Raw genomic sequence first — 25945 nt, 5'->3', positions numbered from 1 at the left:
TTATAAGTAACATAACAAAAACAAAATCTTTGACGTCACAGATGTTATGTTAAAATTTTTCCCACCTTACATTTTCCATCTCGAAATTCCACGACCCTTGTTTTGTTTATCAACACTGAATATGATGTAAATAAATACATCAGTGATATTTTATGTGAGACACCAAAATGTTGAAATTTGTGACCATTAACAGCAGCACCGGCTTTTTGTTGCCGAGCTGCATGTTTCATCGGGGTGGTATATGTACTTCGCGAAACATGCAGCTGCTCCAGATCCGATATAGTCTCCAAACTCAGATCATGCTGAAGAACCGTGATGACGACCTCACGGCAACGATAAACACGATAGGTGACCCTTTGCAGGTCCATAGCACAACTCCTCAGTGGAGTAAACAAGAGCTGCTAAAACAAGTTGAAGATTTATTACAATGCAATAAGAAAGAATTAGAACGTGTCTATAGGACGAACAAAAAATCATTGAGTACGATTGTTTCTAAAACGATAACTGACAATATATCATTATTGCTGAGCAGAGGTGTTACCGGAAAAACGATTATAAATTTTCCAAAGATTCTGTCCGCTGACACAGGTGAAATGAGAGCAAATATATGTCGGAAGCTTCTTTTCATATTTTTCACTTTCAGATGATGTCGCCAACAAATTAACAGTCCTTGAGAAATTCAAAGATCTCAAAGATATCAATCATGTGTTGCCTTTGCTGAGCGTTCCCTCCGATGCTCTCGAGAAAATCGTAGAAATCTCGCAGAGTGAAAACATTGAACATGGGAATCGAATCTACTTCATGAATGCTAAGACCGGCATTGATTGCGAGATAATTTCGCGATATTTTGCCACGAATATCCGTATCTATAAAGTGTCAATGGCAAAATTCAAATCAAACCTTGACTACTGTTTGCAACAGATGGAACCGTTGGATGTTGTGAAGCATTTGTCCATTTTAGCATATGCTGGCTCCTCAATCGGTGAGCGATTACAAATGTTGAAGAACTCTTCTCTACCCAAAGTGAAACCATGGATGATAAGAGCGCCAGGGGTGGTTTTAGAAAAATCCTTCGATGAGGCTATAGAAAAAGGTATCGACTTGAAATTTAAAGATCCCCTTAGTGAGGTGTGGTTCGATAATCATGTGCTCAAAAAGGTCGAGGTGTTGCTAGATTGCAACGAAGAAGAAGCCAAAACGATTCATAAAACTTGTAAAAGTTCTGCAACATTTTTGGAAAACATTGAATTAATGAAGGAAATGAATGTTCGAAAAGAGACCATATTAAAAATTCCTGTGGTGCTTACACTGAATCGAAAAGAATTATCCGAGAAACTAGCTGCTCTAGCACAATTAAAGGGAGTTCGAGATATGAACGATGTGATTCCTCTGTGCATGCTCAAACCATACCAGGTCAAGAAAATTGTCAACGGATTGAACAACGAAGAACTTGAAAATGGAAACAATCGGATATATCACTTTGCAGACAAAGCTGCAGTGAGTCCATTTCATGTAGCAGAACGATTTGCGCGAAGAACTTTTATGTTTCGTATTCCAAAGGATTGTTATCTACAAAATCTTGATTTGCTGTTGGAAAATATGAACCATGAGGACGTTCTTGGCGATTTGTGGGCTTTTAAATATTCACCAGCTGTAGTAGCGGAACGGATAGACCGAGCAAAAAATGTTCCAGGTAAGAAAGTGATGCCGTGGATGGTGCGTTGCCCAGATGTAGTTCTCGAAAAATCGCTTCGATTAACGAAGGAAAGTGGAGATGTGTTAGGCGAAAACCAATCTATTGTTGAATACCTTTGCCAACGATTAGGATTCAGTCGCGATGTAACAAATTCAATAATTCTTAAGTGTCCTTCAGTCAGAAACGTGAGGATCACAAAAGTTAAAAATGTAATCGACTATCTGCTAAACGAACTAGATTATAACCCTTATGATATTGCATTGAATCCGAGGATTTTGATGCATAGTTTGCAAACTACTAGAAAAAGAATGGAACAACTGAAGGAGATAGGCTGCCGTCCTTATTCGTTAGTCATTGTCTGCAAAAGTAAGCGCCAATACGAGTTGTTCATAAAAGAATGGCTAGCAACTAATGAACGGAAGAAGAAAATCGCAGCTTCGAATTGCTAATTAATATATACGATAATATTGTACTTTAGTTTATTCAAGTAAATAATTGTTCTTATGTATGGAACATGTGTTTTTTTTCTCTATTATAGTGACTTTCAACACATTTCGGATGGTTCGTCACTTTCACTTCCATTTTTGAATGTCGAAGAATGTCGGGTGTGAGAATTGAACTCGTGATCTCTGCGTGAGAGGTTTGGGTGTTAACACTATGGCAGATCGCCTCCACATGGAACATGTGTTAGTCGAGTGCGTGTTTTCGTAATTCATTCATAGCATAATAGGTCAACCACGGCTAGCAACTACGAAGTGTACAGTCCACCCAAGCTCAAACTTGAGCTTTAAATACAGCAAACCTGTTTTTGTGCGGTCCTTTTTTGCGTGATTCTTCGTTTGTGCGAATTTATTATTGCATCGGGTCTTGAATCACACAAACTAATCGCACCTAAACAGTCACACAAATGAGAAATCGCACAAAAACAGGGTTTGCTTTAAATAGTTGTTCCTGTTTTTGTTGTTCTCGTTGTTCTCCATATGAATAATTTTTTGTGAATATTTTGATTATTAGCGTAAGAACCAGCCGGGTACTATGATTGATGTTAGGATCGTTAGCAAAATCTCAAGCAGAACTGTCAGTGGAAAAACCAATTCATGTGAAAACAAAGGGAAAGTGTCAGTGGGATACTCGATATGTTGGCTCCTGTCAGTCCAATAGGGGTTCTATAAAGATGTCACCCGGGTGGTAAGAACACATTGGACGGCTCTCCCGCGCGGATTTTGCAATGACAGGGCCGCCGCAGGGCCTCGATAATGGAATGTGAATGAGATAAAACTGGGGCTCTGGCAACCCTATCCCAACCAATGCAAATTGAGCGTAGGCAGCATAAGTCTAGGCGCAAATCGAGAAGCGTATAGCGCTCATAAGCGAAAACGAGACTATCAACGTAGCGTGGTGGAGCGCATATTGATCGCAGTTTGGTGTAAACAACGTGCCACTCGCATACAATACCTGATTCACACAAAGTTATGTGATATATTTATTTATTAACACAACCTTCCGACCGGTACGACCATACAGTATCAGACTCACGGCGCTATATGATTGTTCACCAACACAACCACCACAACCGGAATCAGCAGCACGAGAAACTGTGGCTCAGCCACAGCGTCGAGCGAGTCGTGTCTCACAAGCGCTCCACCATCTCGCGTCGTCTGGCCAACTTGCGCCGTTCCATCTGTTCTCATTAGCCACAAAGACAGGCGCTATATCGCGCTAAGTTACGCGTGCTATACGCGTCTCAATTTGCGCCTAGCCTAAAGCAGGGCTCGCGCTCACGTATTGTTTACTGTTTGAAGTCATATATGTTAATATTTGGTTACGTTGGATAGTTTCCTTTGGCAAGCGATTTTTGGATACCCATCCGGAAGCTTTCTTGGCCATTTGCAGTTAAAATCACTGCTACAGGATCGCGCTTCATTTTCAATTTCAGGTTACGATGTCTATGCTCATGAGTTTCTATGCTGGCTACAGAAAAGCGGCCATCTTAGCAAATCCGTTAAATCTAGATCAACATGCGGTGGCTCGATGGAGATGATTAGTGATCCCCGAATCCCCGATAAAAAAATATATATATATAATATATATATATATATATATATATATATATATATATATATATATATATATATATATATATATATATATATATATATATATATATATATATATATATTGGACGCTCGATGGTTACGTACAATTGTTACGGTAGAGACTTCAACACTCGCATCTTCATCCAGTTTCCAAACGTTTTTGATGGTAAATAAAAACAATAAACATCCAAACACTCGCCGATTGTTTGGACCGATTGCATTGAATCGAACATTCACATCACCGTGTAGCAGCATATTCGTCACAACATTTGTCGATTCATCGAGTCAAATGTTTGGGTCCAACATTCGAGTGGAACGTTGGACGAATCGTGTAGCGCCCGCATAAGGCAAGGCGCAAATTGAGACGCATATAGCGCGAGTAACTTGGCGCGATATAGCGCCTGTTTTTGTGGCTAATGGAAACAGATAGAACGGCGCAAATTGGCCAGATGACGCGAGATGGTGGAGCGCTCGTGAGACACGACTCGCGCGACGCTGTGGCTGAACCACAGTTTCTCGTGCTGCTGATTCCGGTTGTGGTAGTTGTGTTGGTGAACAATCATATAGCGCCGTGGGTTTGACACTGTATGGCTGTACTGGTCGGGTGATTGTGTTAGTAAATAAATATATCGCGCAACTCTGTGTTAATCAGTCATTGTATGCGAGTGGCATGTTATTTACACCAAACTGCGACTCAATATGCGCTCCACCACGCTACGTTTGTGGCACGTATGAGTCGTGTTGGTAGTCTCGCGTTCGCTTACGAGCGCTATACGCTTCTCAATTTGCGCCTAGCCTAAGTGTTTGTCTTGTCTCGTGTCGCGTCTTAGTGAATGTTTGTGGGATTCTTTAGACAAAAACTGTCTTCGACAAATTTGTTACATATCATAGGGGATGAGTAAAAAAGATCGATCCAAAAAATCGGAAATCGGAATGGATAAATTACTGTACATCCGAAAACAAACCATATATATTTTTATTTTATTATTGTGTAACTGTCAGTCAGTACTTTCGTACCAAAAAGCTCAACGTTGGCCCCTCCGACTGGGCTAAACGTGTTAATAAATATATGTATTTTTTGGAAAAAAAATGTCACAATCATTCGAATTCTCGAGCGCAAATGAACTAATGTCTTGTAGAGACAATATGTATTCTTGAAGTTCTCCAAGGTTTGAAAGTCGCTTTGTTTTCGAATTCATTCTATATGCTTGTGGATTTTCTGCTTGGAAAAGTTAGAAAAAATAACAAGTGAATGACCCCGAGACAAAAGCCCTACTTTCTTTGACGATATTTGGACGATATATGAAGACATGTTTCCAAACCTGGCATCTCTGATTGAGATAAACCATCATTCCCACGCTTTCGAAGCGTTATGTTCCTGAAGGGACTATATAATAGGACCAAATAAGCGTGGAAACACACTAGACGGCTCTCCCGCGCGATTCTCGCAATGACAAGTCGCAGCAGGAGCTCGATGAAAAACACATTCAGCGGCTTTCGACGGCTTCACTAGCGGCCATTATCATATTTTTATAGACGGATGCAAGACGAGTCTATGGTACAAGGTACAACTGTTTGGACAGTAAGCGGATTAGAGGGGAGGTATATAAAGACAGAATGGTGGAAAACGGAAGAGGGATGTTTACCTGAGCGAGAGGGAGAAAGAAGTTGATCGCACACGTCTGAAATATTGCATTTCTCGATAATTTGGGTAGTATTCGAGAATCCGCAGCTACATGACCGCAGAGTGATTTTCACGTATTGGCTCACCGATAGTACATTAACTATTACCTTGCTTCATGTGCACCGCATAAACACTAATACTATCACAAAACCGTTGCGGCGCATCATCTCCATCGAGCCACCGCAGAGAATGAGGAACCTTACAACAGTGACTTTAGAACCGGCCGTACCCGCTCCGCCTTGTGTGTTTTATCTCATTCACATTCCATTATCGAGGCCCCGCGGCGGTCTGTCATTGCAAAATCCGCGCGGGGAAGCCGTCCAGTGTGTTCTTACGCTAAAAAAAGAGAACGTTGATTTTACCAAGGCGCCTAGAAGTATATCCTAAGGTGAGACCGATTCGGCACTAAGTTGGTTAGGGGAGCGGTATATGAAAACAGTACGGAAGAAAGCAGAAGGGGGAATATTTGCTTGAAGCGTGAAAGAGACAGACTGATCACGAGCGTGCTTGGGCACAAGCGTATTGTGTTCTGTTTACAAACCAAACACAATAGACTTCCAAGATGGCTGAAAAGTGGTTTTAGCCAAGGCGCCTAGAAGTATATCCCATAAGCGGACCTTACACGGTCAAATTTATTGACAATATGATGACATTTGAGAGCATAATGACAGCTGAACATGGCCGACAACGCAGAAATCCGGATTTTCTGATTTTCGGGCATCAGTATCGTGACATTTCATATGGATGCATGATGATGACGTTTTATCTCATGGACTTCCAGACTGAGTTGCCAGATTTGCAAGCGGACATTTAATGTTTGTTAGTCTTTTTTTAGATTGCAATTAAAATTTATAAACTTCTGAAATTGTAGGAATCATAAATAAAAGCTTTTGGTTTGGAAAACTGATACAGTAATTTACATTTAATGCGACATGCCGAGGAACCATTCAGTGTCGCATTGGAGGCGATTTGAAGATTGAAGATGAGAGTGGTACAGCGTCGACGTCTGGCGACGAATTTCAATGTGGGGCCATAATTTGGGCCCGAACTCGATGTTTACAAAAATGTCTAACTAAACGTGTCGCATACAGGTCTGTCCAATTAGAAAAATGTCGCATTAAATGTAAATTACTGTACCTAAAATAGCAAAATACAGTACTTTTCGCGATACAAATCAAAACCTCAAAGTAAACTAACAATGTGATGGTGAGAGAGTGAATGAAAATTAACAACGTCTTAGGAATTTTTTAACATTGAACTCGGTCATTCTTAGCGCTAGCTAGCGGGGAAGCCGCTTTAGTCTAAGTTGTGTGTTTCTTCACACTCCGCTATAAAATTTGGAGAATGAGAAGATCTGGGAAAATCACAGGTGAAAAAACATCACGTGTTAATTCAAGTTACAGTAGAATCCCGATTATCCGCGAATAGTCGGGATGATGTTTAAACATAGAAACTATGTTTTATCAATACAGAAATAGATACAGATACAGATAATCGGGGTTCTACTGTCATAGTCTTATTTATCGAATAAAAACATTTGCTTGCAGATAATATAATTTGCATATATTTTCGCAATCTAAAATAATCTGGCATCCCTGAAACTGAAAGGATCAGTCTGTATTTGTGAAGCGAGTATATTATGATGTGTTTTTGAGAAGGAAAAATGAGTTTTAAAGTGTAAATTATGAAAGAAAATTAACTTTTCCAAATCAAATTAGTATTCTATGTGAATGCAAATCACTTTTTTCTGCAAGTGGTGAGAAAATCTCATACAAAAATTGTATCTGAAACTGACGTTATATAATAATAATAAATTTTAGTAGGAATATCTGAAAATTCATAGAAAATAGGTTAAGTTAGAGTTAGGACTACGCGCTTCAACTAATTAAATAATACCAAGTAGATATTTTCATTCAAATTTTACCAATTGAAAATTGCCTTTTAGCCTTCTAATCTGATGGAGAATAGTTTGAATCCCAAACTCGAATGTCGCCACTAGCCATCGCGGATATTTTCGTTGTCTCGGGTTGAGGGCGATATTGACCGTGTAAGGTGGCAAAATATTGATTGAGGTTAGATCGGAAAGCCTAGCTGTCACGATATTGAAGACACTTATTGTCAATCAGGTTGATCGTGTAATACCATGGACAGACATACAACTGTACTAGCGCTGTACGTGTACAGCGTTGTACAGGTACCACGATAGCATGACACACATACTTTGGTTGTACATTGTACCGCATGTCAGACTGACAATCAGAAGTTTGAATTTATTGCATTGTATTTTCACCAATATTTCAATGAAAAAGGTTTTTATTTAGCGTCTAAACTATCGAACACAACAAATATGTTTCCAATCTGAGTTATTAACTCAATAGAAAGTCAATGAAAAGAATGTATACCAAATGTTTTGATTCGTTTTGTTCATGCTACCCACCACTAACCGTCTATGGCGCTGCGCACAGTACAACTGTAGCCATGTACAGCGGAAAAATAGGTCGGTACAGGTACAGCGATTGTACCGAGTTGCTTGCATGGTTCTAGCGCTGTACATGGTGACAGACATACAATTTTCGAAGTACAACGCAAGTACAGCTGTATGTCTGTCATGAGTATAAAGGCCCATTTATACGTTGCTAGTAGCTGGCTTCACAATGAGCAGCTACTGACCCGGTGAACTCGCTTGACAAATGGTTGACTCGCCTTGTCCGTTCACACAATGTGAGCTGCTGGCAAGAAACTAGATACTACGGCACAGGTTTTCCAGAGATGCCAGGCGGTTTTTCAAATGTCCATCAAATCGTCAGAAACAGCAATCAGATCCGAATTTGTCAGATGATTGATCCGAAATCGACTTCTTTATTGGCAGTTTTCGTCTTAGATTTTCAGTTGAATTTATCATTACACAATTTTATCGCTAAACACACACTGGCCGTGTTTAAAAATACTTTGTGCTGAATTTCTTTGAACTGAAGGTACTATCCGGAAAAAGCAGAAAGAAAAAAGGATTCGGTCCAGGAATTGGATGCAAAAAAAAGGAGCAACAAATACAATATTGAAGTAACTCTACGATGATGATCCCCGAGAGTACAGAGCAGTGTTGAGAATAACACCTGAAAAAGTGAAAAAACTGTTGGATTTAATTGCTCCACAAATACAACGCAAGATACACTCATGAGGGATGCTATACCTACATAAGTGAAACTAGAAATGTTGTACCTTTCTTCTGGAATATCGTTCAGATTATTGTCGATATTTTTTTAGAATCTCGAAAGCATCCATAGCTAAAATAATTCCGAAAGTATGTAGTGCTACAAATGGCAGTCTAAAAGATTTTTCAAATTTTGAATTATTTCGCCTTGACAGCAGCTTCGTGTACCAATTTGTGAAATGAAAATGATAGTAGATTTGCAGGAGGAATAAATACGCCTCAAAAACTAAAATAATGAATAAAAATCTACTTTTTTAAATGGAATATGTATTCTGTTTTTTAGAACAATACTTTTTTTGGAAGTTGTGAGTGAATTTCGAATGAAAATTGTGCCCGATAATGATTTTATATTTAGAATCCCAAGAAAACTATCTCAAAAAGAAAACGTGCCCCACCAGCGTGCAAAACAAAATAAAATGAGTAAAAAAACTTTTTAAGTTAAACGGTTTATTTGTGATTAAACATAATAATGTACTAAAAGCTAGAGAAAATAATTAGGCAAGTTGCAGTTAGTAGTTATCACACCTCTCCTTCATTAGTCTAGGGCATTGATAAGACTAAATTAAAATAGTGGGACATATGATGAAATCACTAATTGTGGATAATGAAAATGAATGGATTTTATAATTTAAAAAGTTTTTGTTTACTCATTTTATTTTCTAGTTTTTAGTACATTATCTGTTTCATTAGAATATTTCTCTACAATAAAGGCATTGTACTGTATTCTATCAGTCAAAAAATTTCATTTGATACCGATATTGAGTAGATTGCAGAAAATACATAGTGTGTTCTCCAAGTCAAGTTCGTTGGTTTGATACACATATCTCAATCAACCTTTTTTTTGAGATGATATGGAATCAGCGATTTTGAGCGGAGGCCAAATTGGATTTTTCAAGATAAGCAGTTTTAAAATGACAGCAGTTCCTATCCGGTCAGTTCCTATTGGTCAAATTTCTATTACTGTGGGACAATCCTACAGACATACATACATACATACGAACAGTTCAAGCTAAATAAAACCGTTTAATAAAGTATATTGCTATTTTGTGATTGCGGCCATCTTGGATTTTAATTTTTCATGATCTACTGTGATCTACTATTCAAGCCCTTTCATTTGATACCCATATTAATGGTGTTTTGACATAATATGTAGTCCGCCATTTGGTAGAATTTTGATGGATTTGCATTTTTCACAAATAACCGTGTTCTGCTAGTCAATCCCTTTCATTTGATACCCATTGTTACGGGGGTTTCGGAGGTTCTATTCAGCACGCGTTTTTATCAATGTATAGCGAGCTCAAAGCTGTATTTATTAAGAGAAACAATAATTAAACAAGAACTTTACATTATTAGGTTTTACCTACATTTGATCTCCTCGTTTTAAATTCAAAGCACGACAGGATGATTCAATTATTTAACAATTTGGGAATTCAACTTTATTTTGGGTTCTATCTCTACTCCTTTTTTGTGATTAGCAAAGAATGTGTGGTACGAGAGAAGTTTTCAGAATGACAGTGATGACAGCTAGCTGTCAATGATTGTCTGGGTGCGTCATGGAGTGGCACCGTCCGGATGCGCAGGTTCAGATCAAGTCATCAGTGGCGTAGTTTGCTTCCCCCCAACACCCATATTAATGAAGTTTTGGGAAACTATGTAGTCCGCCATTTAGTAGTGGCAGCCATCTTGGATTTGCATTTTTCTTAAATAACTGTATTCTGCTAGTCAAGCCCTTTCATTTGATACCCATATTGATGGGGTTTTGGAAAACCCACATTGATGAGGTTTTGAGGAAGAAAGGGATCCGCCATTTTGTAGCGGCCTCTATCTTGGATTTACAAGATAATGAAATACGCAGTTTTGTAATGACTACAGAGATAAAGGTGTGTTCCAAATTTCAGATCAATCGGTCAACAAGAAGGGGGTCAAATTTCTACTAATGTGGGACATGTTACAAACATACAAACAGATTACAGGGCAAGCTAAATAAAACCGTTTAATAACAACGATTCCGCTTAGAAACTATGAGGGTTTTATTTGTTTTTTCAATAATTTTCAAGTCTATAATAATCTTCGCATATTTTCAAATATTTTAAAAATAGGGACATGTAAAGACAATGTAAAGATTTGGCCTCCCTGATTCGAGCGCTAAATTCTGTTTTTGACGTTTTGAGGGATGCGAGTGCGAGTAAATTCAAAAAAATTTGAAGTAGCTCGCACGCCGAATCACACATGACACTAACTGGCATGATGTGTTCACACGGTGTGAGTAGCTGTACTGCAGTAACTGACTAGACCGACTCGTATGCTTACTCGCACCGTCTGAACCCGGCTTAAGGTGCCCAATAGACCCGTCTTGGTTTTAGTAAGTTGGCAGACCTTAGGATATACTTCTAGGCGCCTTGGATTTTACATATTGGCTCGTATTGTTTACAAACATTATATTATATATGTATAATATTTTGTATACCACATCAAAATGTTTCGATTCGCTGTAATCGTCAAATGCAGTGATTTTTTGCCATTATATCCCTACTATCATAGAGGAGTATCATGCGCACTGCTAAGCATTGGGCAATTCCAGTATCGGTATGGCTTTCGTACGATGACGTCTCTCCAGAACCGTGATGATGACCTTACGCCAGTGATGAATCCTCTGGAATTCCGTAGCGCCACTACTCTGTGGAGCAAGCAAGTGTTTTTTAATCGTATTACAGATTTGTTGCACTACAACAAGGATGATCTGGAGCGAATTTATAAAATGAACAAAAAATCATTAAGTGAAATCTTCCCTCGAACGATTACTGCTAACATTACATCGCTACTAAGCAAGGGTGTTACCGAAAGCTCTATTAAAAGTTTTCCGAAGATTCTGGCCTTCAACTCAAGTAAAATGAGAGAAAAAATATGTTGGTGATATAAATTGTTATCGGTATCTTTCGTTTCAGATGAACTCTTTGAAAAACTAACAGTACTTGGAAACTTGAAGGATCTCAAAGACATCAATCACGTAGTGCCTTTACTGAGCGTTTCGCTTGATGTTCTCGAGAGAGTTGTGGAAATTTCACAATGTGAGGACATTGAACATGGTAACCGGATCTATTTCCTGAACGCCAAAACCGGTGTGGATTGTGAAACAATTGCCAGATATTTTGCGACGAACATCCGTATTTACAGAATATCTCTGGAAAAGTTTAGATCAAACCTTGACTACTGTCTGCAGCATCTGGAACCTCTGGATGTCGTGAAGAATTTGTTTGTTTTGGCATTTGCTAGCTCCTCGTTAGATGAACGGTTACAAATGTTGAAGAATACTCCTCTGCAGCAAGTAAAGCCCTGGATGATAGCAGTGCCAGGACTCGTTCTGAAGAGATCCTTCGATAAAGCTGTCAATAAAGGTGTTGATTTAAAATTCGAGAATCGTCTTACTGAGATTTGGTATGATTATCATGTCCTCGGAAAGATTGAAAATGCGCTGGGCTGCAACGAAGATGAAGCGAAAATCGTTTACGAAGGCTGTCAAAAAACAGTATCATTTCTGGAAAACATTGAGTTTTTGAAGGGAATGAATATTCGAAAAGATACTATTGTTAGGATTCCCGAGGTGTTAACTTTGGAACGGAAAGATTTGGCTGAAAAACTCGCTATTCTAACCAAATTGAAAGGGCTGAGAGATTTGAATGACATGATTCCACTATGCATGCTAAAAGTTGGCGATTTCGAACAAATCGTTTGCACATTGAATAGCGAAGGGCTCGAGCATGGCACTAACCGAATTTATCATTTTGCCGATAAAGCTGCAGCGAATCCAACCGATGTTGCGATACACTTCTCTCGGAGAACGTTCATTTTTCATATTCCTCAGAAATATTATCTTCAAAAACTCGATTTGTTCTTGCGGCACATGGATTGCAAGGACATTTTTGGCGATATGTGGGTGTTCAAATGTTCGCTGAAAACCGCTGCCAAGCGTATAGCGAAAATGAGACAAGAAACCCCAGATAGGAAGATAATGCCGTGGATGGTGCGCAGTCCGGATATACCTCTGGAAAGAACCCTTCAACTGACAAAGGAAAATAATGCTGCATTAGGTGGGAACGAATCCATAATGGGATATTTTTGTCAAAGATTAGGCTTCGAGCGGAAAGTTGTAAATACCATCGTTGCCAAGTATCCATCAATCCGGAACGTGAGGGTAACAAAGGCGAAACAGATGCTTGATTATCTTTTGGAAGAGCTAGATTATACACCTCATGAAATAGCACTAACTCCGAAGATTTTGAAGCACAATTTGGAAACAATTAGGGAGAGAATAGATCAATTAAAGGAAATGGGCTGCCGCCCTCGTTCGTTGGCCATTGTTTGTGCAAGCAAACGACGATATTCGTTGTTCTTAGAAGAGTTGCTCGCGTCTAAGAACCTGAAGAAAAAGGTATCTACAGCTGATTGACACTATCGAACTTCGTAGTTAGTTTGTTATACTTAAAATATATTATGAAAACAATAAACTAGTCTTTTTCTAATATCTACCAAATGTTTTGTGTTTATTCCCTATCTTAATTAGCAATTTTCTGTTTAACGAAAACATCACTGGAGTTGAAGTACACAAACAGCAAGCCGGCTGCTAATCTCGACTGGGAATCGAGCTGTTGAACGTCGTGGGCCCATTCCACGCGTTCCCAATAGCCTAGCTGATATTCCTCCTCTAAGCGTGCAAGCAAAACCGCCTTTGCAGGAGTAATGTGTCGGTCAACGCAAGCACATGTCAATATAAGCGATTTAATCGTGTCTACAGCGAACATGAACCCATGTAGGGCCGCTTCGTTGTACGAGGACAGATATCGGCTGATGTTCATTGCAGTTCCTGGTGCGAAAGTGGGCACTTCTAGTCCGTGAGTAGATTCTATGTTGACATCGTACCGTTTATTGAACCATTCGATGACAGGATCCCATTCCACCTTCTGCAAGTCTTTGAGAGCTTTCTCTTCCTAAAATAGACTGTATTTATCGAATTATTCAAAAGGTTTGGGACTATGATCACCGTACATTTGAGTGGAATAATATGGCATCGGTGCTGATGTAATTAGCAAGATAATTCACAATGTCGCTTTTCTGAACATTGTTTGGATTATCGATCACGGTGCTGCTGAGTGCTGTCTGGAAACGAGTAGTTCTTGAGTCATCTATCAATTGTTATAATCGAAGCCGTTTACAAACCAGGTGCATGGTCGATCGGTCGACAACTTCCTTTTGGGCATCCCATTCGGTTGCAATAGCTAGCGCAAGCGGCTCGCTTTCCACAAAAAATGGTAGTCCTTTGGGTGTTTTCAGCTTCCGTTGGTCGAGGGTGATTTCATATTTTCCATTGCTGCTAACAACGCCGGTTTTCCGGTAAAATCGTTTCGGAGGTGCCGCTTTATAAATATGGTTGATAACATGAATTAAAGTGTTTTATTTATCCTACCACTTAACTTACCGTAGTATCGGGTACTAATGTGATACGTTGAATTACATAGACGGGTAACTATCCGAGAACTAATATTAAACATTTTGAACAAGCTGGAAAGTTATATAAAGCAATACTAATTTGAACAAGTTGAATGCATCGCAAGGATCGCAAGCATGTCGGCGATTTCGACCCACAATAAACCCTTCAGAGTTTTATAAGCTTTGTTTCGTGCATCGTGATTTCACATATACAGGGATTCGCCCCTAATTGGACATCTACACTCAGAAAAATGCTTACTAAAAAAAGCTACCAAACCTTGAGTAATGCAAACACTGGTAGAATGAACGGTACTTTCGAATTAGCATCACCGGAGCCGAAATACAAAATGATATATTTCAAAACAAAACTTAACCGGGCAAACGCTTGCTAGCGCTCGGTCGGACCTAACTAAAGGATCGTCTCCTATGTTTCAAACTAACCGGGCAATTGATTAAACACATGTTTGTTTGCGAAAGGCCGCCGCTTCCGACGGCGGGTCAGCGGTCGACTCGGATTGCATCACCTCGGCGGCTTAGGGCCGCCTCTGTTCCTTATCCTCGACTGATGGAAACTACGTCTCCATTACGTTGACCTCAGAACAAATTCAATTAAGAAAACCCAATTCATAATGAAAATTGCGCTCCGGTGGCGTTTATACTTAAATACCCCAAATCCCAAAAAAATTTCGTGGCGCTAAAAAATGACAAAACACTGTATACAACAAGGCAACAACAATACAAATAATATTTGATTGCCAGTGCGAACAATAAAAATGCTATCTATTCCCAGCAAACATTAAATCGCATAACAAGCGTATATACAACATCATATGCCCTAAATTTTGGTTGGCATATAATTCGCCTAACTGGAATATGCATGCAGAATTGGAGGTCATATACATACATGGCAAATGCTTCTTGAATTAGTTTGGATGAATATGCAACTTTGACCAGCTACAATAGCGATTATGTTGAAATTGAATTGCGATCTAATATGAATCTAAGTGGTGCGGACTCAATTCACTTTATTTTCAAGCAAATTCATGCATTTTTTCAAGTCATTTCTTGCAATAAATTCTCATACCACCAGAGATGCCAGATTTACAGATATGTTTGTAAATACACTGACATATCTGTAAATTCTTTTAATTTTTGTTGCAGACTTTGTTGATATAACAATATTTCACAGGTTTATGAAAAAAGAGAGGCTCTATTCATCACATCAAATATATTTGACTCACCGTATGATATTTTTCCATAGTTTTAATACATCAAAAGTTTTCATATTTAGTTTATATGAGATTGTAATTTCCCGATAATGTCAAGAACGACCGGAGACAAACCAACTAAACCGAATTAGCGCATAGCGAATCATTTTTTAGCAAACGTGTGGACGGCAACATGTGCTTCGCTAATTTTCTTAAAAATGACTGTCCTAGAGGGGTCTCTTTTGAGCAAACGACAATGAGTTGATTCTCGAAGCCCTGACTGAACATCTTTGAATAATATTAATATTGACTACATCCAAGCTATAACGGAGATCGTTTCATCCCAGTTCATGAGCATAGAAGTCGCATCAACCGTTTACACTAGCGCGAACTTATATAATGAATATATTCATACTTTCGGTGAATTTATTCACTTGAAGTAGAACTGCATCCAACTTTAGTGATTTCTCACCAGTGAGAAATTCACCAGCGTTTACATATAAATATAAATTTATTCTATACATTCTATACATATATACCTCGAAGAAGTGTATCATATGTATTCTTACCCGTTTACATATATTTTCATGTGAATAAATCCATCTTTAGCTATAGATCTCCCTAATGTAAACCCGCCATAAGCCTGTATCTATCTATATATATAAAAATGAAAAACCAAATCTGTTCGTAAGCGGAAAACCCGAAGAAGGGATGGCCCGATTTTAGCCTTCTTTATTTTGTTGTATTTGTCTCTTCCCGTAGATCAATTTAAATTACATCATGATGAGCGTTGTTAGGCCATTCGATATTTGCACTAGCGAAGTTGATCTTTGTTCGAAAGTGGAAATGGATTCTCAGACAAAACAACGCATTTCTATATTTTCTATCCATCTATCTATATAAATAAAAATGGTAAAAAGGCCAAATGTGTTGCTAATCGCAAAATCCGAAGAAGGAAAGGTCCCTTTTGAGCCATCTTCATTTTGTTGTATTTTTTGTATTCTGCACATATAATAAACTGACCAGACGTCCCGCGTTACGCAAGACAGCAATAAAATGGGAATTTTTTTTTATAAAAGTGTCCTATTGATCCGCAGGGACCGACGTGAGTCAGACGAAAAATTCATTCTCGGTCCTATAGCTCCGTCGGGGCTCAACGTGTTAGATAAGCCGGAAGAACTAGTGGATACTGGAAAGGAAGAGGCAGAGATGTTTGATGAAGTATCGTAAATGAAGTGCCAGGCGGACTTATGGCCGGAACCTCAACCATGACCGATAAAAAGATAAATGTCGGCATGTTCTTTGATCTTTACGTGGCTTTAGCGGTCAGCTGTTTCTCCGTTTTGTCCATGAAGTTATTGAAGGAAATCTTCCGTTTGAAGTTCACCCAATTTTTTTTGTATCCTTCGCAGCTGGGGGATGTTGGTGAGGTTGGCGGTCTTCGCTACGATGTTTATTTTCAGTCGATTCCTCTCCGTTGCGTGATACCTCTTTATGTAGGCGGCAACTTCCGGCAGGCACTTCGTGTATATCTCTGCGTCCACCACAAGACTCGAAAGAAGTGCGGCTTGGACATTGCTTTTGCGCCGATCATCAGCCAAAGTCATCAATACTTACCTCATTTGTGGGGTACCCGGTCCCCTGTCATTCGTTGAATTCTAGCATCAACTAGGTTTCGTCATTCATTATGAGCACGACATAGCGCTTCGCAAGAAAGAAGTTTTTCACCAACACCTCCAGCTACTTCATCTGACCTCTTCTGACGCTTTCACATAAAAATGTTCATTCTGGCCAGATACTTCTCTACCGTTTGACCGGTTGTTCCGATCTCCCGGCTTGAGGAGCGGCAGGTCGAGGATGTAGTAAATACCAAATCGGTTATATCCGGTGGACACGAAGTGTCTCAGAATGTCCATCTTCTTCTCTGGTGGAACTGGCAGTGTGAAAAAATCATAAAATTGCTCGAAGGCATTCACCAAGGCTGCTGCGAATCAACAGCGTTGAATCATTTTTGTTGAATGCTTAATAAACATAAGATTCAAGGAAAATTTGTTCCATTGTATTATCTTTTCTAGTTTTTTTTTCATCGCCATCCGAAATTAGTGATTTTTTCTAATGCATGCGTTAACACTAAAATTTTTGAAAAATGACTTTTAAAATATTCCATTCGAAGAAAATGAAGAAAATTGTTGAATTCGAATCGTGGTTTCCAGGCTTAAATGCTCTTACTGAGCGAGTTTTTTTCAAACGTGAGCAAAATCTGTACCACAGAAACATTACAACTATGTGCCGATAAGATGAAAGAAATAATACAGATCAGGTTTAATTGCAAGGACAGATGTTAAGAATTTCATGAATAAATGTTATGTTCAAATGACGTATTAAGTTTTAGGTGTCCCGCGTTAGACCTCTGACCATCTGGTCACTTCACCATAGAACAATGTTATGATGAGAAAAAGTTTAAAAATTCATATCAAAACAATAATTTTCGGCGGGACGAAGTTCGCCGGGTCCGCTAGTATATACAGCCATTCCATGCGTTCTCAAGGAGAAACATGATTTTTCGGACCACCGGTTAACTTTGAAGAATCATATCTCATAAACAAAAAAAATGCATCTCTGTAATCGAGATATGTTATGTAAAACAGCCTCATCTTTCAAGAAAAATAAAAAAAGCCATGAATACAATATAAAACAAATGCAATCGATAATTACGAAAATAATATCCATTTTTTTGCAAGTTAAATATTTTTTAATGAAAAGCTAGCTCATTTCATTTCAGATTCATTTAGATATGTCGAGAATCTAAACCGGGTCAGTGATTCTGAAGTTATGAATTTTTGAAAAAAGTCAGTTTTTGGAAAAAGTGGAAAACAATTTTTTTTCGGACCACCCTAAAATGGAAATGGTCACTCTAACGAAAAAATAAAAAATACGGGTCTAATGTTTTGCGATATAGAACAAAACTACCACTTTTCATCGAAATCTGAGAACCACTATATCGGTTTGGCATGGTATGGCTGTATATATACAAAATATACATATACAAAATATATAATAATATACAAAAGACAATCTTACGTACATCGCGATGCACAAAATATCAATGAATCTATGAAAATAAACGTTAAAAGACATTTCTACAGATCCGTACACCTTTACAGACATTTCCACATTTTTAACAGACTTTCACATATTTTTACAGACTTTTTTTTCCACTTTTCCACTTTTTATTGAATGTTTTCAAATCGCATGAGTAAACATTTACGTGACTGTGACTTCGTTTGTTTTTATTTCGTTAGGAGAAATATTATATCAGGGAAAGTGCCCAGCAAACATTAAATCGCATAACAAGCGTATATATAACATCATATGCCCTAAAACTTGGTTGGCATATAATGCGCCTAACTGGTATATGCATGCAAAAGTGGAGGCCATATACATACATGGCAAATGCTTACCGAATTAGTTTGGATGAATATGCAACTTTGACCGGCTATAATAGCGATTATGTTGAAATTGAATTGCGATCTAATATGAATATATTCATGAATTATCAAAGCACCAAATACGACTTTTGACATACTCATATACGATTTATCACAGACATAGAAAAAAAAACAAATGGCGCAAAATATTTTCGTGAAATTTTTATTATAGCCTCACGAATCGCCATTTTTATATATGAGTATTTATGTTTGTAGAAATAAAAATTGTTTGATTGACTTGTGTTGGAGTGGAATATGAATGTTAAAAATGGCACAGATTGATGTTTGGTGAAAACTGCTCCGATGTGGGTTCGAATTCCGGTCGTCTGGATTATCATCCACCAGCTATCTCGCGCGGCTATCTGAAATTTGATTCAACAGCGGTTAAAACTTTCGAGTGCCTCAGCATTTCATTGACATTTCAATATGATGTAATATGTTCTTTATTAGGATCTAATATGATTTACTGTTTCATGATTTTCTTCAGCATGCAACTCGATTTACTACTGAACTGAACTGATTTAAATTATACGCTTATACGACACACAAACTGCATCAGCTTAATATACGCATATGATGCGGATTAAATATATTTTACGACAATGTGCATCATAAAATTGATGTTTATTATACCGAATTGTGACTTAATTTGCGATTTCAAATATACACGATACATACTATACACGATACATACTTTGATTGATATTATATGCGATTATGATTTATTCGGATTCATTGTTAGACTTGACACGTGCAAAATTATACGATTTAATGTTTGCTGGGTGGACATTAAAAATGCGTTGCTCAGTGAAAGGCTGCCCGAGTACGAGTGAAAATGTTCGCGTTAGCTTTTATCGTATACCCTCGGAAACGTGACACGCTGGGTCCATATTTGCGGAGACGACAAACTAATTCCGAATAAGGGTTCCCGTATCTGTGGAGTAAGTACGATGTTTCAATTATTGAAAACCAGAAGTTTAGCAAACCCTTCAAATACATTTACAGGTTACAAATACATCGTTACATTTCAACCGGAAAAGAAATCTCGTGAGAAACCGTATTGCCTTCTCCACAATTATGCCGGAAGTTGACTCAGAAGATTACGTCCATCATCAACACGAAGCGCAGATTGCTTTACCGTTATATTCATCACCAGAACTAGCGGATCATAACTAAGCGGATTTCATTCCGTCAGCTTCACTAGCATAGCTAGTTTCACCAACGTTAGAAAAAGAAACGTTTCCAAAACATTTCACATTTCACTATGTATGTACGTATCGAAATTCGCCAATGTCGAATTTTGCTCCCACATTAAAATCTTGGAGTGAACTGAGCGTTATTCGTAGGTTGTTTATATTCTGTCAGGTTCTGATACCTTGCAATATACGATGCTCTTTCAGAGATGCAATGGTCAATTAAAAATTGACGGAAAAATGTATTTTATAAGTTTAATTATTTTTGCCTTTGATAACAATACCTTTTTCATAGTGTTGATTATCATAAGAAAAATAACACTTCTGATCATTGGATCTTTTTTTGACATTTCAATTGGATCTTTTTTGACAGCCGTTTTGATTCAGTCCGCATTACCTAGATATGAATATATTCATGAATTGTCAAAGCACCCAATACGACTTTTGCCATACTCATATACGATTTATTACAGACATAAAAAATCAAATGGCGCAAAATATTTTCGTGAAATGTTTATTATAGCCTCACGAATCGCCATTTTTATATATGAGTATTTATGTTTGAAGAAATAAGAATTGTTTAATTGACTTGTGTTGGGATTTGAATATAAATGTTTAAAATGGCATAGATTGATGTTTGGTGAAAACTGCTCCGATGTGGGTTCGAACTCCGGTCGTCTGGATTATCATCCACCAGCTATCTCGCGCGGCTATCTGAAATTTAGTTCAACAGCGGTATATGATTCGATATGATATAACCTAATACATTCTATGCAGTAGGATCAGTCATTCCTGGTTGCCGATTTTATTATTTAACTATGTTCCAAAGAAAAAGATCTTCGATTTCCCTATCATAGAAACAAAATATATAATATCATTGAACTGGAATAATAAAAAATAAATGAATATCAATAAAACTATCTCAATTTTAAATTATTTTTATTACAATTTTCACTGTACAATTTGTTTCCTCAACCATATCCAACTAAATTCTGATTACTATTATAATAAATATAATACATCAATCTGGAAAACTTGCAAAGCGATGCGATGCAATGTGTCAAATTCGATATATCTAAGAATGGCGTTCAATGGCGTAGTTCACTTCGTTTTGCTGCATGTTCCTTTATAAGGGATTTTATTTCTTTATGTTTAGAAGGGATGTTTGCTGTTGTGATTTTCATCGAACATCAGCCATTTCCAGTGCATTTCATCATTTTCGAATGCATCAACATTTCATTGAAATTTCAATATGATGCAATATGTTCTTTATTAGGATTTAATATGATTTACTGTTTCATGATTTTCTTCAGCATGAAACTCGATTTACTACAGTACTGAATCGATTTAAATTATACGCTTATACGACACACAAACTGCATCAGCGTAATATACGCATATGATGCGGATTAAATATATTTTACGACAATGTACATCTTTTTGTTTTTACTTTGATTGATATTATATGCGATTATGATTTATTCGGATTTCTTGTAAGACTTGGCACGTGCAAAATTATACGATTTAATGTTTGTTGGGTTGTATTTCGGCTCCGCACTGTGAGAAATAATTAGTAAATATAACGAATTTTTTGGTAAATACTACCAATCTATAGTCATTTTCGACCGTACTAATAAACACATATGTCAAGCAGAACCATGATTCGGAAGGCCAATATCGGCTACATTTTCTCACCGAAAATGCACGTATCAGAATTATATCCTTATTATACCTCCGTATTGCCTTATGGGAACAATGAAAATGGTTGATACGCGCTTTTCTCACCAGTTTTCAGATATGACAATATCCAAGCTTACTAATGTTATCGAGTAAAATATACTAATCTCTGGTAGGGATGCGGGTTTGTTGACAATATGTACATTCTACTAATTTTGCATTACCAAATGTATTTGGTAGTTTTCGACCGAGGATTTTTAGAAGTGCGTGACGCTAATACGACAGTACCGAATGAACATATTTTCTGTACATATTACTAACCGTACATCCCTACCAACGATTGGTACATTTTACTACACGGTATTGGTAATTTTGACGATTGTGATTCTGGCAACCGCGAAGAAAACGAAGTGTCATCATTTAAAATTTCACCGTGCGGATAGCAACAACATGAAGGTAAATTATTTTGAATAATTTTCAAACATAAACTAATAGAAGATTTATTACAGTAAATCTACGTCCATTTATTTTATCACGATCGCATTTTGCAGGTAGCCAACCATATGCAACAGTTTGGACCGGTGGTAATATGGCTGATTGGGGTCATATACAGGCATCGATCAAAATGTGCTTCTCGCTGTTGATAGTTGTAATCAGCTTCCGTGGTGCTGGTGTTGGAGAATTATTTGGCAATCCTGTCTTAGAACCTTTCTACCGCTGGTATCAAATAGTTATCTTTCAACCGTTTCTCCGGTCTGAAGGTGATATTTATGTCTCAACAAATTCATATATGTTTTTGTTAACATCCCTTTTGCAAGTTTTTACAACACGATAAATTACATGAAAACTAGTCCAACAGATAAAAAAGCTTGTTTTGTTCGGAATTCAACCGAATTTGTGAGTCCGTATTCTCGGGAAATTCAACTCGGCGACAAAACAAACTGAAAAGTGACCTATTGTCATTTGGTTGTTTTCAGAACAGGCATGAATTAGATCTCTGAAAAATGTCGAAGTGGTATGCTCCGAAGTGTAACAGCACGCAACCGAGAAAGAGTAAAAAATGGAGTCAAACTCATGGGAATCAATCTCATCTAATCGATTTCCAACAAATGAAAACATGAAGAAAAGTGTTGGCTTTAGTTTATGGGACAGAATTTACAAAGTAATACTAGCAAGTGAGTCTTTTCCAAATACTTCCATGAATCTGATTTTGCTGATCCCGTCCTTCAATTTTTATCGAATGGGGTTCCCACTATGTTAAGGAAGTGCGGATCTAAAAGAGAGCAGCTTCGGAAGTAGGATGATATAATATCGATATTGCACCAACCTCATGGAAGAAAATAAATGATAAATATCCAAACTCAACGAACGCAATAATCAAAACATCAAAACAACAATTGAACGAAAAGGTTGCTGACACACATCGCGCGCAACTCGACATGCTGAGTTGAATCGAAAAAGTTGGTCCGACCTAAGTTGCCAGTTGCCTAGTGTGTATGCTCTCAACTTTTTTGCGACATTCGCTAAGTTGCTTTCCAACTTAGGTTGTCTAGTGTGTAGATGGCCTTAAGCTACGGTGAGAAATACGTGTTCAAAGCTAGGTAGTGCGGACTGAATCAAAACGGCTGTCAAAAAAGATCCAATTGAAATGTCAAAAGAGATCCAACGATCAGGAGTGTTATTTTTCTTATGATAATCAACACTATAAAAGAGGTATTGTTGTCAAGGGCAAAAATAATTAAAATTATAAAATGACCGAACTACATTTTTCCGTCAATTGTTCAATTAACCATTGCATCTCTGAAAGAGCATCTAAGCCTTTCACTGAGAAACGCATTTTTAATGTCCCCTCTCTTTGACATAACGTTTTTTCCGAACGAAATAAAAACAAACGAAGTCAGAGTCACGTAAATGTTTACTCCTGCGATTTGAAAATATTCGATAAAAAGTGGAAGGAAGAGATGCCAGATGATTTTTAGAAAAAGTCTGTAAAAACATGTGAATGTCTGTTAAAAATGGGGAAAAGTCTGTAAAAGTTTGCAGATCTATAGAAATGTCTTTTAACGTTAATTTTCACATATTCATTAATACTTTCTACATCGCGCCAAACCAATATAGTGGTTCTCAGATCTTCGTCAAAAGTTGTAATTTTGTTCTTTATCGCAAAACATTAGACTCGTATTTTTTTAATTTTTCATTAGGGTGCCCATTTCCATTTTAGGGTGATCCAAAAAATCATTTTTTCCACTTTTTCCCAAAATGACTTTTTTCAAAAATTTATAACTTTCGAACCACTTAACCGATTTAGATGATCGACACATCAAATTGAAGCCAATGAGTTTTAATTGAGAAATATTGAACTTGTAGATAATATGGATCCTATTTTCGTAATTATTGATTGTAGTCGTTTTTTAATGTTTTCATGGTTTTGGAATAGGGGGCACCATATTTTTTTATATTTTTTCTTGAAAGCTTAGAATTTTTTTTCATAAAATATCTTGATATCAGATATGCTATTTTTTCGTTTTTGAAATATGATTTTTCAAAACTAATCGATGGTTCGAAAAACAATTTTCCCCATTTTTCCCATTACAAAAAGTCATAACTTTTGAACTATTGGACCGATTCATATCATCGGTATATTAAATTGAAGCTTACGAGTAATTTTTCTTTGAAAAAATATTCCTTCTGCGAAAAAATTGAATTTTTGCTTTTGTAATTATTGATTGAGTTAGTTTTTCATAGTTTTCTCGGTTAAAGATAGGAGCGCTATATTTTTTTATATTTTTTATGGAAAGCTGAGGATTATTTACCTAGCATATCTCGATATCAAAGATGCTATAATTATCGTTTTTAAGTTATAATTTTGTAAATTTAACATTTAACATATTCATATGTGACTAAACTAGACCTATGCTACTAGAATCCAATCTTCCCGCAAGTGTGATATTATTGGCTTGGCTTATTGGCTTCAATTTAATATATCGATCATCTAAATCGGTGTATTCAAATTAATCAAATGTTATGATTTTTTGCAGAAAGTTATTTTTGGACAAAGGGGGAAAAATGATTTTTTGAACCACCAGTGAACTTTGAAAAATCATATCTAAAAAAACGAAAAAATAGCATCTCTGATATCGAGATATGTTATGTAAAAATTCCTCAGCTTTCAAGAAAAAATATAAAAAAATATAGCGCCAAAGTCATAAAAATGAAAAACGACTAAAATCAATAAATACTAAAATATAATTATTCTTTTCGCAAGTTAAATATTTTTTAATAAAAGGCTAGGTCATTAGTTTCAATTTTATATGTCGATCATCTAAATCGGTTCAGTGATTCAAAAGTTATTAATTTTCGTTTGTCATTTTTGGGAAAAAGTGGAAAAAATTGATTTTTCGGACCACTTAATAACTTATGTGTTGTAAGTGTGTTTAAATGTTTCAACGATCTACATATACATACATACACATACATACGCGTTGTTAATTTTTATAAAATTCATTATTTCTTCGTTGATATATTGGACATCCACCAAGGCTTGCGGTCTTGTCGTTGATGAAATTTATAAGAAAATGCAGTGTATACCATCCGCCATGCAAGGTTATACAAGTTTTAGATCACCACACGGCCATGAACCATGTCTGTGGTAACAATATCGAACAGTAACCCATATTTCGTCATAAGCAGACCCAAAAGCGAATGTAAATTGTTGAAAATAGAATGAAAATTTTTATTCGATGTTGTTCAAATACTTAGAAGACATAGTCCTGACCCTAACTTAACTATTTTCAATAAATCTCCTTGCATTTCAGCAAAACAATCTTATCTAGAACAGAAAATAATTATCAGAGACAATTTTCGTTCAAGATTTTTCCTTAACTGCATAGAATGCAATTTTTCATTAATTGTTTATAACCGTATGCTCTCTTTCGTCTGCAATGATGTCAGGGCAAAAGTACTTATGTGTATGAGTTCCAAACTTTATACACACCAGATGGGCCAACCAGAAAGACTGCCGGGCCGCTGGTTGAGTATCGCTGGTCTAACGTCATGTGTATTGATATAAACTAAATATAATAACTTTTCTGTATTAAAACTGTGGAAAAATGTCATATGGTGAGTCAAATATTTTTGATGTGATGGATAGAGCCTCTTATTTTTCAAAAACCTGTGAAATATTGTTATATCCAAAAAGTCTAAAACAA

The 25945-nt window shown here is 37.1% G+C and overlaps 3 protein-coding genes across 3 annotated transcripts; 2 read left to right on the top strand and 1 right to left on the bottom strand.

Annotated features, from left to right (window-relative positions):
- Positions 1 to 87: 87 nt before the first annotated feature.
- Positions 88 to 2209, top strand: LOC129779609 (uncharacterized). Its single transcript, XM_055787184.1, has 2 exons — positions 88 to 588; positions 644 to 2209. Exons 1-2 carry the CDS (start codon positions 168 to 170, stop codon positions 2143 to 2145), a joined length of 1923 nt encoding a protein of 640 aa, XP_055643159.1. The 5' UTR covers positions 88 to 167; the 3' UTR covers positions 2146 to 2209.
- An 8644-nt stretch (positions 2210 to 10853) lies between these two features.
- On the top strand, positions 10854 to 13218 carry LOC129779610 (uncharacterized). The gene is made up of 2 exons (XM_055787185.1): positions 10854 to 11572; positions 11633 to 13218. Exons 1-2 carry the CDS (start codon positions 11164 to 11166, stop codon positions 13132 to 13134), a joined length of 1911 nt encoding a protein of 636 aa, XP_055643160.1. The 5' UTR covers positions 10854 to 11163; the 3' UTR covers positions 13135 to 13218.
- On the bottom strand, positions 13194 to 14346 carry LOC129779614 (ATP synthase mitochondrial F1 complex assembly factor 2). Its single transcript, XM_055787193.1, has 4 exons — positions 14161 to 14346; positions 13902 to 14098; positions 13731 to 13841; positions 13194 to 13672 (listed from the first exon to the last, which is right to left on the bottom strand). Exons 1-4 carry the CDS (start codon positions 14231 to 14233, stop codon positions 13241 to 13243), a joined length of 813 nt encoding a protein of 270 aa, XP_055643168.1. The 5' UTR covers positions 14234 to 14346; the 3' UTR covers positions 13194 to 13240.
- Positions 14347 to 25945: the final 11599 nt, after the last annotated feature.

The sequence above is a fragment of the Toxorhynchites rutilus genome, chromosome 3, assembly GCF_029784135.1.
Source record: "Toxorhynchites rutilus septentrionalis strain SRP chromosome 3, ASM2978413v1, whole genome shotgun sequence".
Classification (NCBI taxonomy): Eukaryota; Metazoa; Arthropoda; class Insecta; order Diptera; family Culicidae; genus Toxorhynchites; species Toxorhynchites rutilus.
This window is presented reverse-complemented; position numbering and strand designations above follow the sequence as displayed.

Bases quoted from the DNA above. Each gene is read 5' to 3' on its own strand.
- LOC129779614 (XM_055787193.1), bottom strand. From the start codon at position 14,233: ATGTTTAATATTAGTTCTCGGATAGTTACCCGTCTATGTAATTCAACG. The intron at 14,099-14,160 runs GTAAGTTAAGTG...ATATTTATAAAG, and splicing joins CATTAGTACCCGATACTACG to CGGCACCTCCGAAACGATTT. The intron at 13,673-13,730 runs GTACGGTGATCA...AGTCTATTTTAG, and splicing joins CCATATTATTCCACTCAAAT to GAAGAGAAAGCTCTCAAAGA.
- LOC129779609 (XM_055787184.1), top strand. From the start codon at position 168: ATGTTGAAATTTGTGACCATTAACAGCAGCACCGGCTTTTTGTTGCCG. The intron at 589-643 runs GTGAAATGAGAG...TTTCACTTTCAG, and splicing joins GATTCTGTCCGCTGACACAG to ATGATGTCGCCAACAAATTA.
- LOC129779610 (XM_055787185.1), top strand. From the start codon at position 11,164: ATGTTTCGATTCGCTGTAATCGTCAAATGCAGTGATTTTTTGCCATTA. The intron at 11,573-11,632 runs GTAAAATGAGAG...CTTTCGTTTCAG, and splicing joins GATTCTGGCCTTCAACTCAA to ATGAACTCTTTGAAAAACTA.